At 36.4% G+C, this 11,292-nt stretch overlaps 1 protein-coding gene across 1 annotated transcript in view; it reads left to right on the forward strand.

The window, feature by feature from the left end:
- Positions 1–11,006, forward strand: part of stab2 (stabilin 2) — a 37,856-nt gene extending 26,850 nt beyond the window's left edge. The window contains exons 44-68 of the mRNA XM_065289940.2: positions 1,032–1,103; positions 2,152–2,271; positions 2,356–2,400; positions 2,481–2,561; positions 2,733–2,885; positions 2,959–3,099; positions 3,180–3,239; positions 3,322–3,498; positions 3,603–3,692; positions 4,024–4,170; positions 4,274–4,333; positions 4,421–4,544; positions 4,660–4,809; positions 4,888–4,992; positions 5,087–5,194; positions 6,338–6,528; positions 6,740–6,881; positions 6,962–7,095; positions 7,181–7,346; positions 7,472–7,578; positions 9,354–9,473; positions 9,658–9,807; positions 9,888–10,136; positions 10,222–10,320; positions 10,406–11,006. Of these exons, the coding sequence (XP_065146012.1) occupies positions 1,032–1,103; positions 2,152–2,271; positions 2,356–2,400; positions 2,481–2,561; positions 2,733–2,885; positions 2,959–3,099; positions 3,180–3,239; positions 3,322–3,498; positions 3,603–3,692; positions 4,024–4,170; positions 4,274–4,333; positions 4,421–4,544; positions 4,660–4,809; positions 4,888–4,992; positions 5,087–5,194; positions 6,338–6,528; positions 6,740–6,881; positions 6,962–7,095; positions 7,181–7,346; positions 7,472–7,578; positions 9,354–9,473; positions 9,658–9,807; positions 9,888–10,136; positions 10,222–10,320; positions 10,406–10,465 (3,051 nt within the window). The 3' untranslated portion in view covers positions 10,466–11,006. The remainder of the gene's footprint in view (positions 1–1,031; positions 1,104–2,151; positions 2,272–2,355; positions 2,401–2,480; positions 2,562–2,732; positions 2,886–2,958; positions 3,100–3,179; positions 3,240–3,321; positions 3,499–3,602; positions 3,693–4,023; positions 4,171–4,273; positions 4,334–4,420; positions 4,545–4,659; positions 4,810–4,887; positions 4,993–5,086; positions 5,195–6,337; positions 6,529–6,739; positions 6,882–6,961; positions 7,096–7,180; positions 7,347–7,471; positions 7,579–9,353; positions 9,474–9,657; positions 9,808–9,887; positions 10,137–10,221; positions 10,321–10,405) is intronic.
- The last annotated feature ends 286 nt before the right edge of the window (positions 11,007–11,292 follow it).

Here is an 11,292-nt window from a genome sequence, read left to right on the forward strand (position 1 = left end):
GTAAATATAAACCTTGTTATATTTTGAATAAAGGAATTAAGCCTTTTTTATTATTTTTTGTTGTTAAGATATTTTTTAAGGCTTAAGAATTTTTTTACACGTATCCGACCGTACTCACACAGTCAAACACACAGACTTGTAAAGTCTCCTTCATTTGACTACACAGGCGTTCAATGCATGCGTATTGTGACAAATTGCAATACATCTCCTTGCCTACATACTTATGTACGCACATGCACGTTACAAAAACACGCTGGTGACCAGTGTTGGGGAAAGTTACTTTTAAAAGTAATGCATTACACTGCAAAAAAATTATTTTCAAGAAAAAATGTTCTTAGTATTTTGGTCTTGTTTTCAGTAAAATTATCTAAAAATCCTTAAATTAAGATGCTTTTTCTTGATGGGCAAAACGACCCAAGGAAATAAGTCTAGTTTTTAGACCAAAAATATCAAATGTAAGTGATTTTGTGCATAAAACAAGCAAAAACGTGTGCCAATGGCGTAAGCTAATTTTTCTTGAATTTTTCTTGAATTTTGTGTTTAAGATAATTTTTGAGATTTTTTTGCTTACCCCATTGGCAGATTTTTTTGCTTTTTATGCACAAAATCACTTACATTTGATATTTTTGGTCTAAAAACTAGACTTATTTTCTTGGGAAGTTTTGCTCATCAAGAAAAAGCATCTTAATAAAAAAAATTAGGTATTTTTACTGAAAACAAGACAAAAATACTACGATTTTTTTTCTTGAAAATCATTTTTGCAGTGTACTTATTGTTATACTCGATATTAAAACTCATTCGATTACCAAAAAAACACACTGCAACACAATGATTTTGTCAAAATGTAAACTTATAGGCAGTACAACCAGAATACATAAATAAGTATTACTTTCGGTATTATTGTACGAATAATTTTTTTATTCTTAAATATTATATGCATTTTTACAAAATATTAATTGTACGATTTATGTTTATCGTTTATAATTAATGATTTGTTTAAATGCATCTAAACCTGATGTGCTTCTTTTTAGACAGCTTGTGTTTGCAAGAAGGGCTTTACGAAGTCGGGAGTTCGATGTGAAGCCATCGATGTGTGCAGGCAGGTACGTTTGGCTCTTTCAACAATACACCTGACTTAGTTAACAGCGTTTCATTTCATCTGTGGTTCTCTAATGTTTTGACTTTACATAAAATACATTAACTAAAAACAAATATTAGTTTGGTCCACAGCCACACAAAGCAAAAGCTTTCTAACAACCAAAACAGACCTATGACCTTTTTTTGACATGATATACTTTCGACTAAATTTGTACTATTTTTAAAAAAAGTTGTCCGTGAGCATTTTTACAGAAGTTTCACAAAATGCCTTCCAGGAAAAATTTCTATAAATATATAAACATACAAATATATCAAATGAAAGAACAGACCCTCTGCTTTCAAACAAACAATAACCGTGAAAAAAAGTTTCATCCCATCTTCATTTGCTCTTTTATATAGACAAGTTTCCCGGGTGAAATAGGCGGGCCGCCATTAGCCTTTCACTCTGCCAAGCATTTCCGGTTAGCGTCTTTTGCTGTCTTTGGTTAGCGTGCAGACAAAGTAAAATATGGATGGTGTTACACGCCGACACGGCTCTGGGACATATTGTGCTTTCACTCTGTCAACGACTTCCGGTTAGCGAGTTTGTTTTTCGCCACGAGTTGTTGCAACCGCGAGGTTGCAACAACTCGTGGCGAAAAACAAACTCGCTAACCGGAAGTCGTTGACAGAGTGAAAGGCTAATGGCAGCCCGCCTATTTCAATCCGGGAAACTTGTCTATAACCTCTTAAATATGGGTAGGTTTCTTCAAAAATACAAAATTTTGAGCAAAAAGCTGCATTTTTGTAAAGGACTTTTGTTAGAGATCAGATTCAGAACGATTATCAAAACATACATGGAGTTTAAAATTAATTAAATTAATTTTTTCATTGATTTTATAAAAAGCGCCATCTAGTGGATAATAGCGGATTAACGTAAAAAGTCGTCAGGAAAGCGTCATTGGAAGTGAAATGTTTTCTCTTAATTGACGAGACGAGACGAGTTAAACTCGACATTAGACAAATGAACTATTCTGTGACGTTGTTTAATCTCATGGTTTGTTTTCTGTCAAGAACAACGGTGGATGCCACAGGTATGCCCGCTGTACCATGACAGGACCCTTGGAGAGAAACTGTACCTGTGAGATTGGTTTTGTTGGAGATGGAGAGACTTGCACTGGATCCCTGCAGAAAGTAAAATATAAAGCAAAGTATAAAAACCTAGACACACATGCATCATGTTTGTCCATATAAATGCTATTTACTTTTTATTGGCAGGAGGTTGCAAGCAGAAGGTTAAGGGATTTTCTGTTGGGGTTGGTGGTATGTATCGTCATCTTAATCATGTTGAAACTCAACTGGGTTTTTATTTGTGAGAAAACAATCTGTTGATTTCTTTCCAGATGACTGGTATTCCTGCCCTCAGAGGTCGTGGCCCATTCACGGTGTTTGTACCCAATACAAATGCTTTTAAACAATCACAGGTATGTCCTTTTTTTGTTGTGGACTATCAGAATGCATGCACTGACAATTTTGGGGTTTCGTGCGGTCACCAAGGGTGTTCCTCATTGATGCATGATGGTCCTGGACAAACCAAAATATATTTTTCAGTACACATCAGCCAAGACTGTGAGCTTTCTGCTTTGTTTGTTTAGGTGAAGGATTTATCAAGGCAAAATCCAGACATGTATGCCGAAGTCATGAGATACCACATCGTGTCTTGCCGTAGTCTCCTCCCGGAGGACCTCATGCAACCTCGTAACCTCACGACGCTTATGGGTGAAGTCCTCACCATCACGTATTCTGAGGTAAAGTATGTTTGGTCTAAAGTTGGTCCGGAAACGACACAAATCGGTAACTGAACTCTCTATTTGTTCCCAGGATACTATATACATCAATAACAAAGCCAAAGTGGTGTTCAGTAACCTTGAAAGCAGTAATGGGATTTTACACGAGATCGACACTGTCCTGATTCCCCCCAGCATGCAGAATCTGAATTTCAAGAAGCAAGACAACACTCCTGTACGTCCTTACAGATCTCAACATGTTACGCTAAAGCCAAAGTGCCAAACTATGATTGATTTTTCTTGATTTGTTTAAAGAGTAACCTCTCCGATGTGGTGAATGTTCATGGCTTCAAGACTTTCTACAAACTACTAGAGGTGTGCATGTTAGCTTTATCATTATCCCAATAAAACAGGTGTCGAGTTAATCTATATTCTAATAATGCATTCTTGTTTAAAGGACACAGATGTGTTAAAGTTAGTGACGGACCGCATCCATCAGCCCGTCACCTTGTTCCTGCCCACAGATGGTGCCATGTCCGCCCTGGCCCAGGAGCAGAAAGACTTCCTATACGGCCTACATAACCGTGAGAAGCTGTCCGAGTATCTTAAATACCACATCGTACATGATACCAAGGTTTGTCTCGATCACGTATGCTTTTATTTAGTTTATAATGTGCAATGAAGGACCTACCTAAATTTATCAATGACTAATTAGCACACATATTGTGTTTCTGCTAGATTTTGCCCTCTGAGCTCATCCACGCCAGCTCTTTAAAAACTCAACAGGGCTCAGATCTGTCAGTGGCCTGCATGGGAGAAGAGCAAATCGTAAGTATAATGATTTTAAAGTAGCGCTGCCAAGAGATTAATCACGAATAATCGCAATTAATCGCATACAAAAAGTTTGTGTTCCTCATAATGTAAATAAATACATATATACGTGTTAATGTTTCTGAAATGCATATATGTGTGTTTTATATATACAAAATATTTACACACATATATTATGCAAAAACAAACTTTTATTTTGTATGCGATTAATCACGATTAATCGTTTGACAGCCCTATAAAGTAGATATATATTTTAAAAGGTTTTTATATATATATAAACCTTTATTATTTCATAAATATTTGCCGTGTCTTGCTTATCTCTGCGTAGGGTGAGCTTTATGTGAATCGTAAAAACTGTCGCATCGTGAAGAGAAACATTGAATTCATTGGAGGCAGGATTTATGGCATTAACTGTCTGCTGAATCCTCCAAGCCTTGGGGGGCGCTGTGACAACAGAAACGCCTTCGATATCACAGTGAGTCCTAAGATGCAAATCACACTAGTAGATTGCATGTTGTGCATGGTATATACTTTGTACTAAGTAGTAAAGATGAAGTGATGGATATTTGTTTTCAAAGTTGCCTTGCAGGCGATGTGGTCGTACGTATACTGATTGCCCGCACGGTAGCAAACCAAAGGTAAAATGCATTAAATAACATGCTAGTTTTTTATATCCCTTGAATTTCTTGTGTAATAAATCTGAATATTGTACCATTTCGTGTTAGACCGAACAAAAGTGTGACCTGACCCATCTCTTTGTGGCTAATAACGATGGGTGTCAATCTATATGCACGATGGTCGTTTGGAAGCCTAAGTGTTGTTCGGGGTACTTCGGCAGGGACTGTCTTGGTACGCAGTGCTGTGCTGTTTATATTTGAGACCAAATTATCATGAATGTAGAAAAAGGTTTTATTTTGCAAGCAACAAACAATAAAAATGTGTTTTCACGTTACCTGTTCTCCAGCATGTCCTGGTGGTCCAGAATCCCCCTGCAGTAACCATGGCAAGTGTGATGAGGATCAATTAGGAAACGGCACCTGCACCTGCGATGTCGGATTTACGGGTGTAGCCTGTGAGCTGTGTGTGGACGGCCGTTTTGGACCAGACTGCAAAAGTGAGCATTTCAAACCAACGATAACCACAGTGAAATACGACAGCAATTATCAGCGTGTCTTGTTTCCCGTTTCTTTAGCATGTAATTGCACTGAACACGGGTCATGTGATGAAGGTCCGAAAGGTACCGGTTCATGTTTTTGTGAGGAGGGGTGGACCGGTACCCGATGTGAGAACAAATTAGGTACAGACTTCACCCTTTTGGTTCTTTCCAGGCTAGATACTGTAAAAGAAACACGTACTTACACTTCACTATGCTTTCGTCTCTTATGTCTCAGCTGATGGACCTGTTTGCAGTCCTGCGTGCCATGAGAAAGCTGTCTGTATGGAGAACAATACCTGTGTCTGTAAACCCTTATATGAAGGAGATGGTATCACCTGTACAGGTAAATACAGACAGATCTTACCATTAACTGTGAATCATTTATGGATTGTCAAGAATCCTCAAATTTACAGCTAAAACAAGAATTATAAATTATTTAGAGTCGAGTCAATGACGTTCTGGTACACGAATAAAGACATGCATGTACTTGCATATTATTGTAGCACAGTTTGCGCAAACAGACTTCAACCATTAAAGGTGCAGTGTGTAAATTTTAGCGGCATCTAGTGGTGAGGTTGCAAATTGCAACCAACGGCTCAGTCCACTGCTCACCTCTTGCTTTTGAAACACATAGAGAAGCTACGGTAGGCGCCACCGGACAAACATGTCATCGTCGGAGACAACTTAGTAAAAAACTTTGTCCGTTAAGGGCTTCTGTAGAAACATGGCGGCACAAAATGGCGACTTCCATGTAAGGGGACCCTCGGTGTATGTAGGTAAAAACATCTCATTCTAAGGTAATAAACACATAATGGTTCATTATGAAAGGTCTTTATACACCCCTGATAATATAGTTTTGTATATTATATTGCATTTCTGTCAAGAAATCCTTCTAAAAATTACACACTGCACCTTTAATATGTTTACAGTATAAGCAACTGAAAATGCACAAATGTCTCCAAAAAGGGTTAAAGTCTTAGAAAATCATAAAATAATGTTTATAGAGGAAATGTTATAGCAAATTATAATGTTTTTGTGCATAAATCTTGCCAATGAGGAAGCGTTTATCTAAATATTAGATGATAACATTAAACATTGATTTGCTTAGTTAAACTTAGGAACAAACTTAGTTAGAGACAAGTCGATGATGATCTGGTCCTTGAATAAAGACATGCATGTACATAGATGTTGCTTCAATATTATTGTAGCACGGTTTGTTTTGCTTAGGACAAACTTAGTTAAAGAGGTAAACAAACCCCTAAACCTATGAGAAATAATACTAGTAACAGTCATCTAAGGGGCCTTTACATGACAACAATTTAAACCGTAAATGTGAATGTTTTTATGCGTTTGCTTTTCGCTCCATGTAAACGTGACAGCGTTGTTGCGTGATTTTTTTTGCGCGAGTTTTTCACTACATCGTTGTTATGTAAAGATAGTCTTAGCAAACACCAATAACAACCAAACACTCGTCTCTCTTCTGCAGCGGCCAACATGTGCAAGTATTGGAATGGTGGTTGTTCAAAGGATGCCAAGTGCAGTCAAAAGGGGGAGAAAGTGAGCTGCTCGTGTCTCAAAGGCTTCTCCGGCGATGGTTTCGTGTGCACGCCCGTCGACCCCTGTGTCAATGACAACGGAGGGTGTCACGAGCACGCCACCTGCACAATGACCGGACCTGTGAGCAGACCTATTTTCATTTGCTAACAACTAACACCAAAACTGATAGATATATGCTTTAGATGTCTTGCTTATTGTAAGTTTATTAGTATTAACATTATTGTAATGTGATAGCATTATAGTTCAACAATGATGGACATTAAAGTGCACGTTTCTGTAAGTAATTTTTTTTTAAATTTTTAATCGTTGTTTAATGCGAATTGGTCACCAGGGCAAGAGTAAATGCGATTGTAAAGACAACTACATTGGAGATGGGACTGAATGTGAAGCGAAGGTGTTGCCGGTCAATCGCTGTCTTCAGAATAATGGCCAGTGTCACTCAGATGCTCAGTGTACTGACCTGCACTACGAGGGTTTGTGTCTCACTTTTTTACATTACATTTGGATGACAAGGCAACTTATACTAATATAATACTGATATATCTTTCTATAGATAAAACGTTGGGAGTATTTCACTATCGGCCCCCAATAGGAGTGTACAAGCTTAACTACACCATGGCACAGGAGGCGTGTAAAGAAGCAGGAGGCACCATCGCTAGCTACACACAGTTGTCCTATGCCCAGCAGGTGGCGCTCTTGCACACAGTAACACTTCATCTGCTGTGCTCTTTATTATCCGATGTTATTGAGCGTTCTTGCATTTGTATTGTAGGCAGGTTATAGTTTTTGTTCGGCGAGTTGGCTTGACAGAGCGAGGGTAGCGTATCCCATGAGCTTTTCTAACCCGAAGTGCGGCTTTGGACACGTGGGTATTGTGGACTACGGCATCCGCACCAACCTCAGTGAGACTTGGGATGTGTTCTGCTATCGAGTGAATGGTAAATGTCATCATAGGATAAATCAGACTAAGTTTATCGCATTGTATTTTTCGAATATGTGCAACTCTTTGGGATCTGGGCAATATCAGGGTTTGAGCTTGGAGTGGTTTGTGTGTTTATTTCAGATGTGAAGTGCGAGTGTAAGGTTGGCTATATTGGTGATGGATACTCTTGTACAGGAAATCTCCTGCAGGTTTTGTCATCTAGACCGACCTTCTCGAACTTTCTTTCTGTAAGTAGTGCTTTACAAATGGCAGTATGATTCTTTTGGCTGATTCAAAAGAAGATTAACGCTTTCCCCACCATTGACGAGTTATTTTGTCCATTTAATGACAAGTTTTTATGGCAATTCATATTACCGCTGAGGATCTGTTCTGTAATTATATTTATTTTATTCATTTGTATGTTCATACATTTAAATAAATGCATTTGAAGAACATTTTCTGGAAGGCAATAAGCTTTGGTGAAAATCATAAAAAATGCTGGCTTTCAACTTAAAAAAAAAAAAAAACGCTTGGCGGGGAAAAAGTTAAATGTTCCACGAAATCCGAATCTTTTTGTGGATAGTTTCGTTAAGTCCCTATCTGTAATCTTTACACTCATATCAGAATTTTTTTACAATAAGTTTGAAGATGGATAAAACTGCGCTGGGTTATAAGAGTCCACACCACAACTTTTTTGCTAACACGGGGGTTTCAAACTTTTTTGTCAGCCGAACCTCCATGATCTAAATTATTTATCTGTCCATTCTGCATGAGTTCTCAGTTTTTTTATATATTTTAGTCTTGTTTAATGGTCACATGATAGACAAATAAAATCTATATTTTTTGTTAGTATTTCAATTTTTTTATTTTAAATTTATTTACATTTTGAAATTGTTTTTTTATCAAACCACCTGCAATTCCCCTGCGAACCACCAGGGGTTTGTGAACCCCAGTTTGGAAAACCATGTGCTAACACGCACATGATTTGTTAACACAACTTTTAAGTGTTGAACTAGCACTGAAAAAACAAGACTTTCTTACTTAGTATTTTTGTCTTTTTTTGAAAAAATATCTGACATTTTTTAAATTAAGATGTATTTTCTTGATGAGCAAAATGACCCAGGAAAACAAGTCTAGTTTTTAGACCCCCCAAAAAATTAAGTGAATTTGTGCCCAAAACAAGCAAAAAAAATCTGCCAATGGAATAAGAAAAATTTTTCTTGAATTAAGTGTTTATGAAAAAAGTAAACTTATTTCAAGATAATGTTTCTTATTCCATTGGCAATTTATTTTTTATTTATTTTTTTATTAGTTTTGAGCACTAATTTACTTGAAGTTTAAAAAATTTTCTAAAGACTAAACTTATTTTCCTAGGTCATTTTGCTCAACAAGTAAAAGCTCTAATTTAAGACTTTTAAGATATTTGTACTGAAAACAAGACAAAAATACTAAGTAAGAAAGTAATTTTTTTGCAGTGCAATGCAAAAAATGATTTTCAAGAAAACAATTCTAAGTATTTTTGTCTTGTTTTCAGTAAAAATATCTAAAAATTCTTAAATTTAGATGCTTTTACTTGTTGAGCAAAATGACCTAGGAAAATAAGTTTAGTTTTTAGACCAAAAATATCAAATTTAAGTGCATTTGTGCATAAAACAAGCAAACGAATCTGCCAATGGGGTAAGCAAATTCTTCATGAATTTTTCTTGAATTGTTCAAGATTTTTTGCTTGCCCCATTGGCAGATTTTTTATTTTTTTGCTTGTTTTATGCACAAAATCACTTAAATGTGATATTGTTGGTCTAAAATCTAGACTTATTTTCTTGGGTCGTTTTGCCCATCAAGATAAAGCATCTTAATTTAAGAATTTTTAGATATTTGTACTGAAAACAAGACAAAAATACTAAGACTAAATAATTTTTTGCAGTGTACGCACACTTTACGTTCAAATCTGTGCATAAAAACGCTTTATAAATGAGGTACCATGACTTCTGAAAATGAACTAACTACTTTTTGTATCCTTTAGCAAATCCAAAACTATTCAAGCTATTCTGCGTCCGGAAAGGAGTTTGTGAAACGCATAAGCAACATCACTATCCAATCTACTCTGTTTGTACCTGACAACGACGGTCTTTATAGCAATGAGGTGACTCCCACATGAAACATACACAATGCAAAAAATGATATTTCAGTAGAAGTATTTTTAAATTCTTAAATTAAGATGCTTTATCTTGAGCTTTTAGACAAAAAATATTAAAAAAAATGTCAGTGCACCAACCAATTCCAGCTGCAATATTTATTTTCATCTTAACGCTTCCTGTGTTCAACAGACTTTGAGCGGCAGAGACATAGAGCACCATCTACTGGATGGGAGGGCATTGGTATTGCAGGCACTTATCAACGTCACTCACGTCAGGACGCGATTGGGTCACGGTCTGACCATCACACGTGTTCCTGATCTTCAGAATCCTCAGACAGCAGTGAGACTTTCTGAATCGCTTTCATTTGAATTGAATTTAGCTTCAGCTTTTTGCTATTTACGATCTACTTTTTACTTTAGACTTCCTCTGGATACGTGAATGATCGTTACATCATCGACTCTAACATCTATGCATCAAATGGGGTCATCCACGTCCTGCAGGGCCCGCTCAAAGCTCCGCCCCCTCCTCCTCCATCCATTCACGCTGCTCATAAGGCAGGAATGGCCATTGGTGTCCTGGTACTAATCGTCCTAATTGCAGCGGTTGGATTTGTGGGATACAATTTTTACACACAGAAAACAAAGCCCTTCCAGTTTCAGTACTTTAAGGTCAGGCTTCAAAGTTTCTCCCCACCTTGCGTCAAGTGTGTGTTTATACATTACATTTTAAAACTGTTATGTACAACAATTTTAGGAAGATGAAGGAGTTGAGTGTAACCCACCAGAATCTAGTGCAAACATCACAAATCCCATGTACGATTTCACACCTGCCCCAAAAGACGAAGCTCCAACGGTCAGTGAGTCAAACAAACATTAGTTCTGATTGGTTAATGTATCATAAAGGTATTAAAATGGTTCTCTCTTTTCATTTGTAATAGGAAGCTGACAAGCATGAAGTGATATCCAGTGGTTCCTATGATCTTCTCCAGGACAGCTGAAATGACCACGTCAATCTCGATGTGTATTTCAACACGGCAGTAATGCATCATGGTGCAGTTCTCTCGAAGACCACACGAGGCCGCCATAAGCTTCAATGACGATGGGACAAAGATATACCAAATAGACTGTGAAATCTAAAACTACAGAGGCTGTGAATTAAAAAAGTTTTATGCGCAAAAGAGTATTTGAATGTAAATATTTGTAGCTCACAAAGGTTTTATATTCTGTTGTATTACATAAGGTAATACATTTTCAACCTACAATGTTTTTTAAAAAAAATAACTCGGATTCATTGCTTAGTGTGAATAAAAGTGGAGCAGGGGATGAAATCACACACAATTGACTATAACTTATCATTTAAATAAATAACAATGATAATGAATATGATAAGTGAGATTTATTCACTGTGCCAGTAAAAATCACAATCATTACAAAGATCATGAACATACTGTAGTACACTTCATAAATGTAGTAATTTTTATATACTAGTTTTTTTTGAAGTACACTACAGTATTAACATACTATTTATTGATTCACTACTACACTGCAAAATTACTTTCTTAGTATTTTTGTCTTGTTTTCAGTATAAATATCAAAACATTCTTAAATCAAGATGCATTTCTAAATGCGCAAAATGACCTAAAAAAAATAAGTCTAGTTTTTAAACCAAAAAACTTTTAAACTTTTTTCTTAAACACTTAATTCAAGAAATTTTTTCTTACCAATTGACAGCTTTTTATTGTTTTAAGCACAAATTCACTTAAATTTTATGTGTTTCTTTTTTGTCTAAAAACTAGACTTATTTTCTTAGGTTATTTTGCTCATA

This window comes from Paramisgurnus dabryanus, chromosome 1 (assembly GCF_030506205.2).
Source record: "Paramisgurnus dabryanus chromosome 1, PD_genome_1.1, whole genome shotgun sequence".
Taxonomy (NCBI): domain Eukaryota; kingdom Metazoa; phylum Chordata; class Actinopteri; order Cypriniformes; family Cobitidae; genus Paramisgurnus; species Paramisgurnus dabryanus.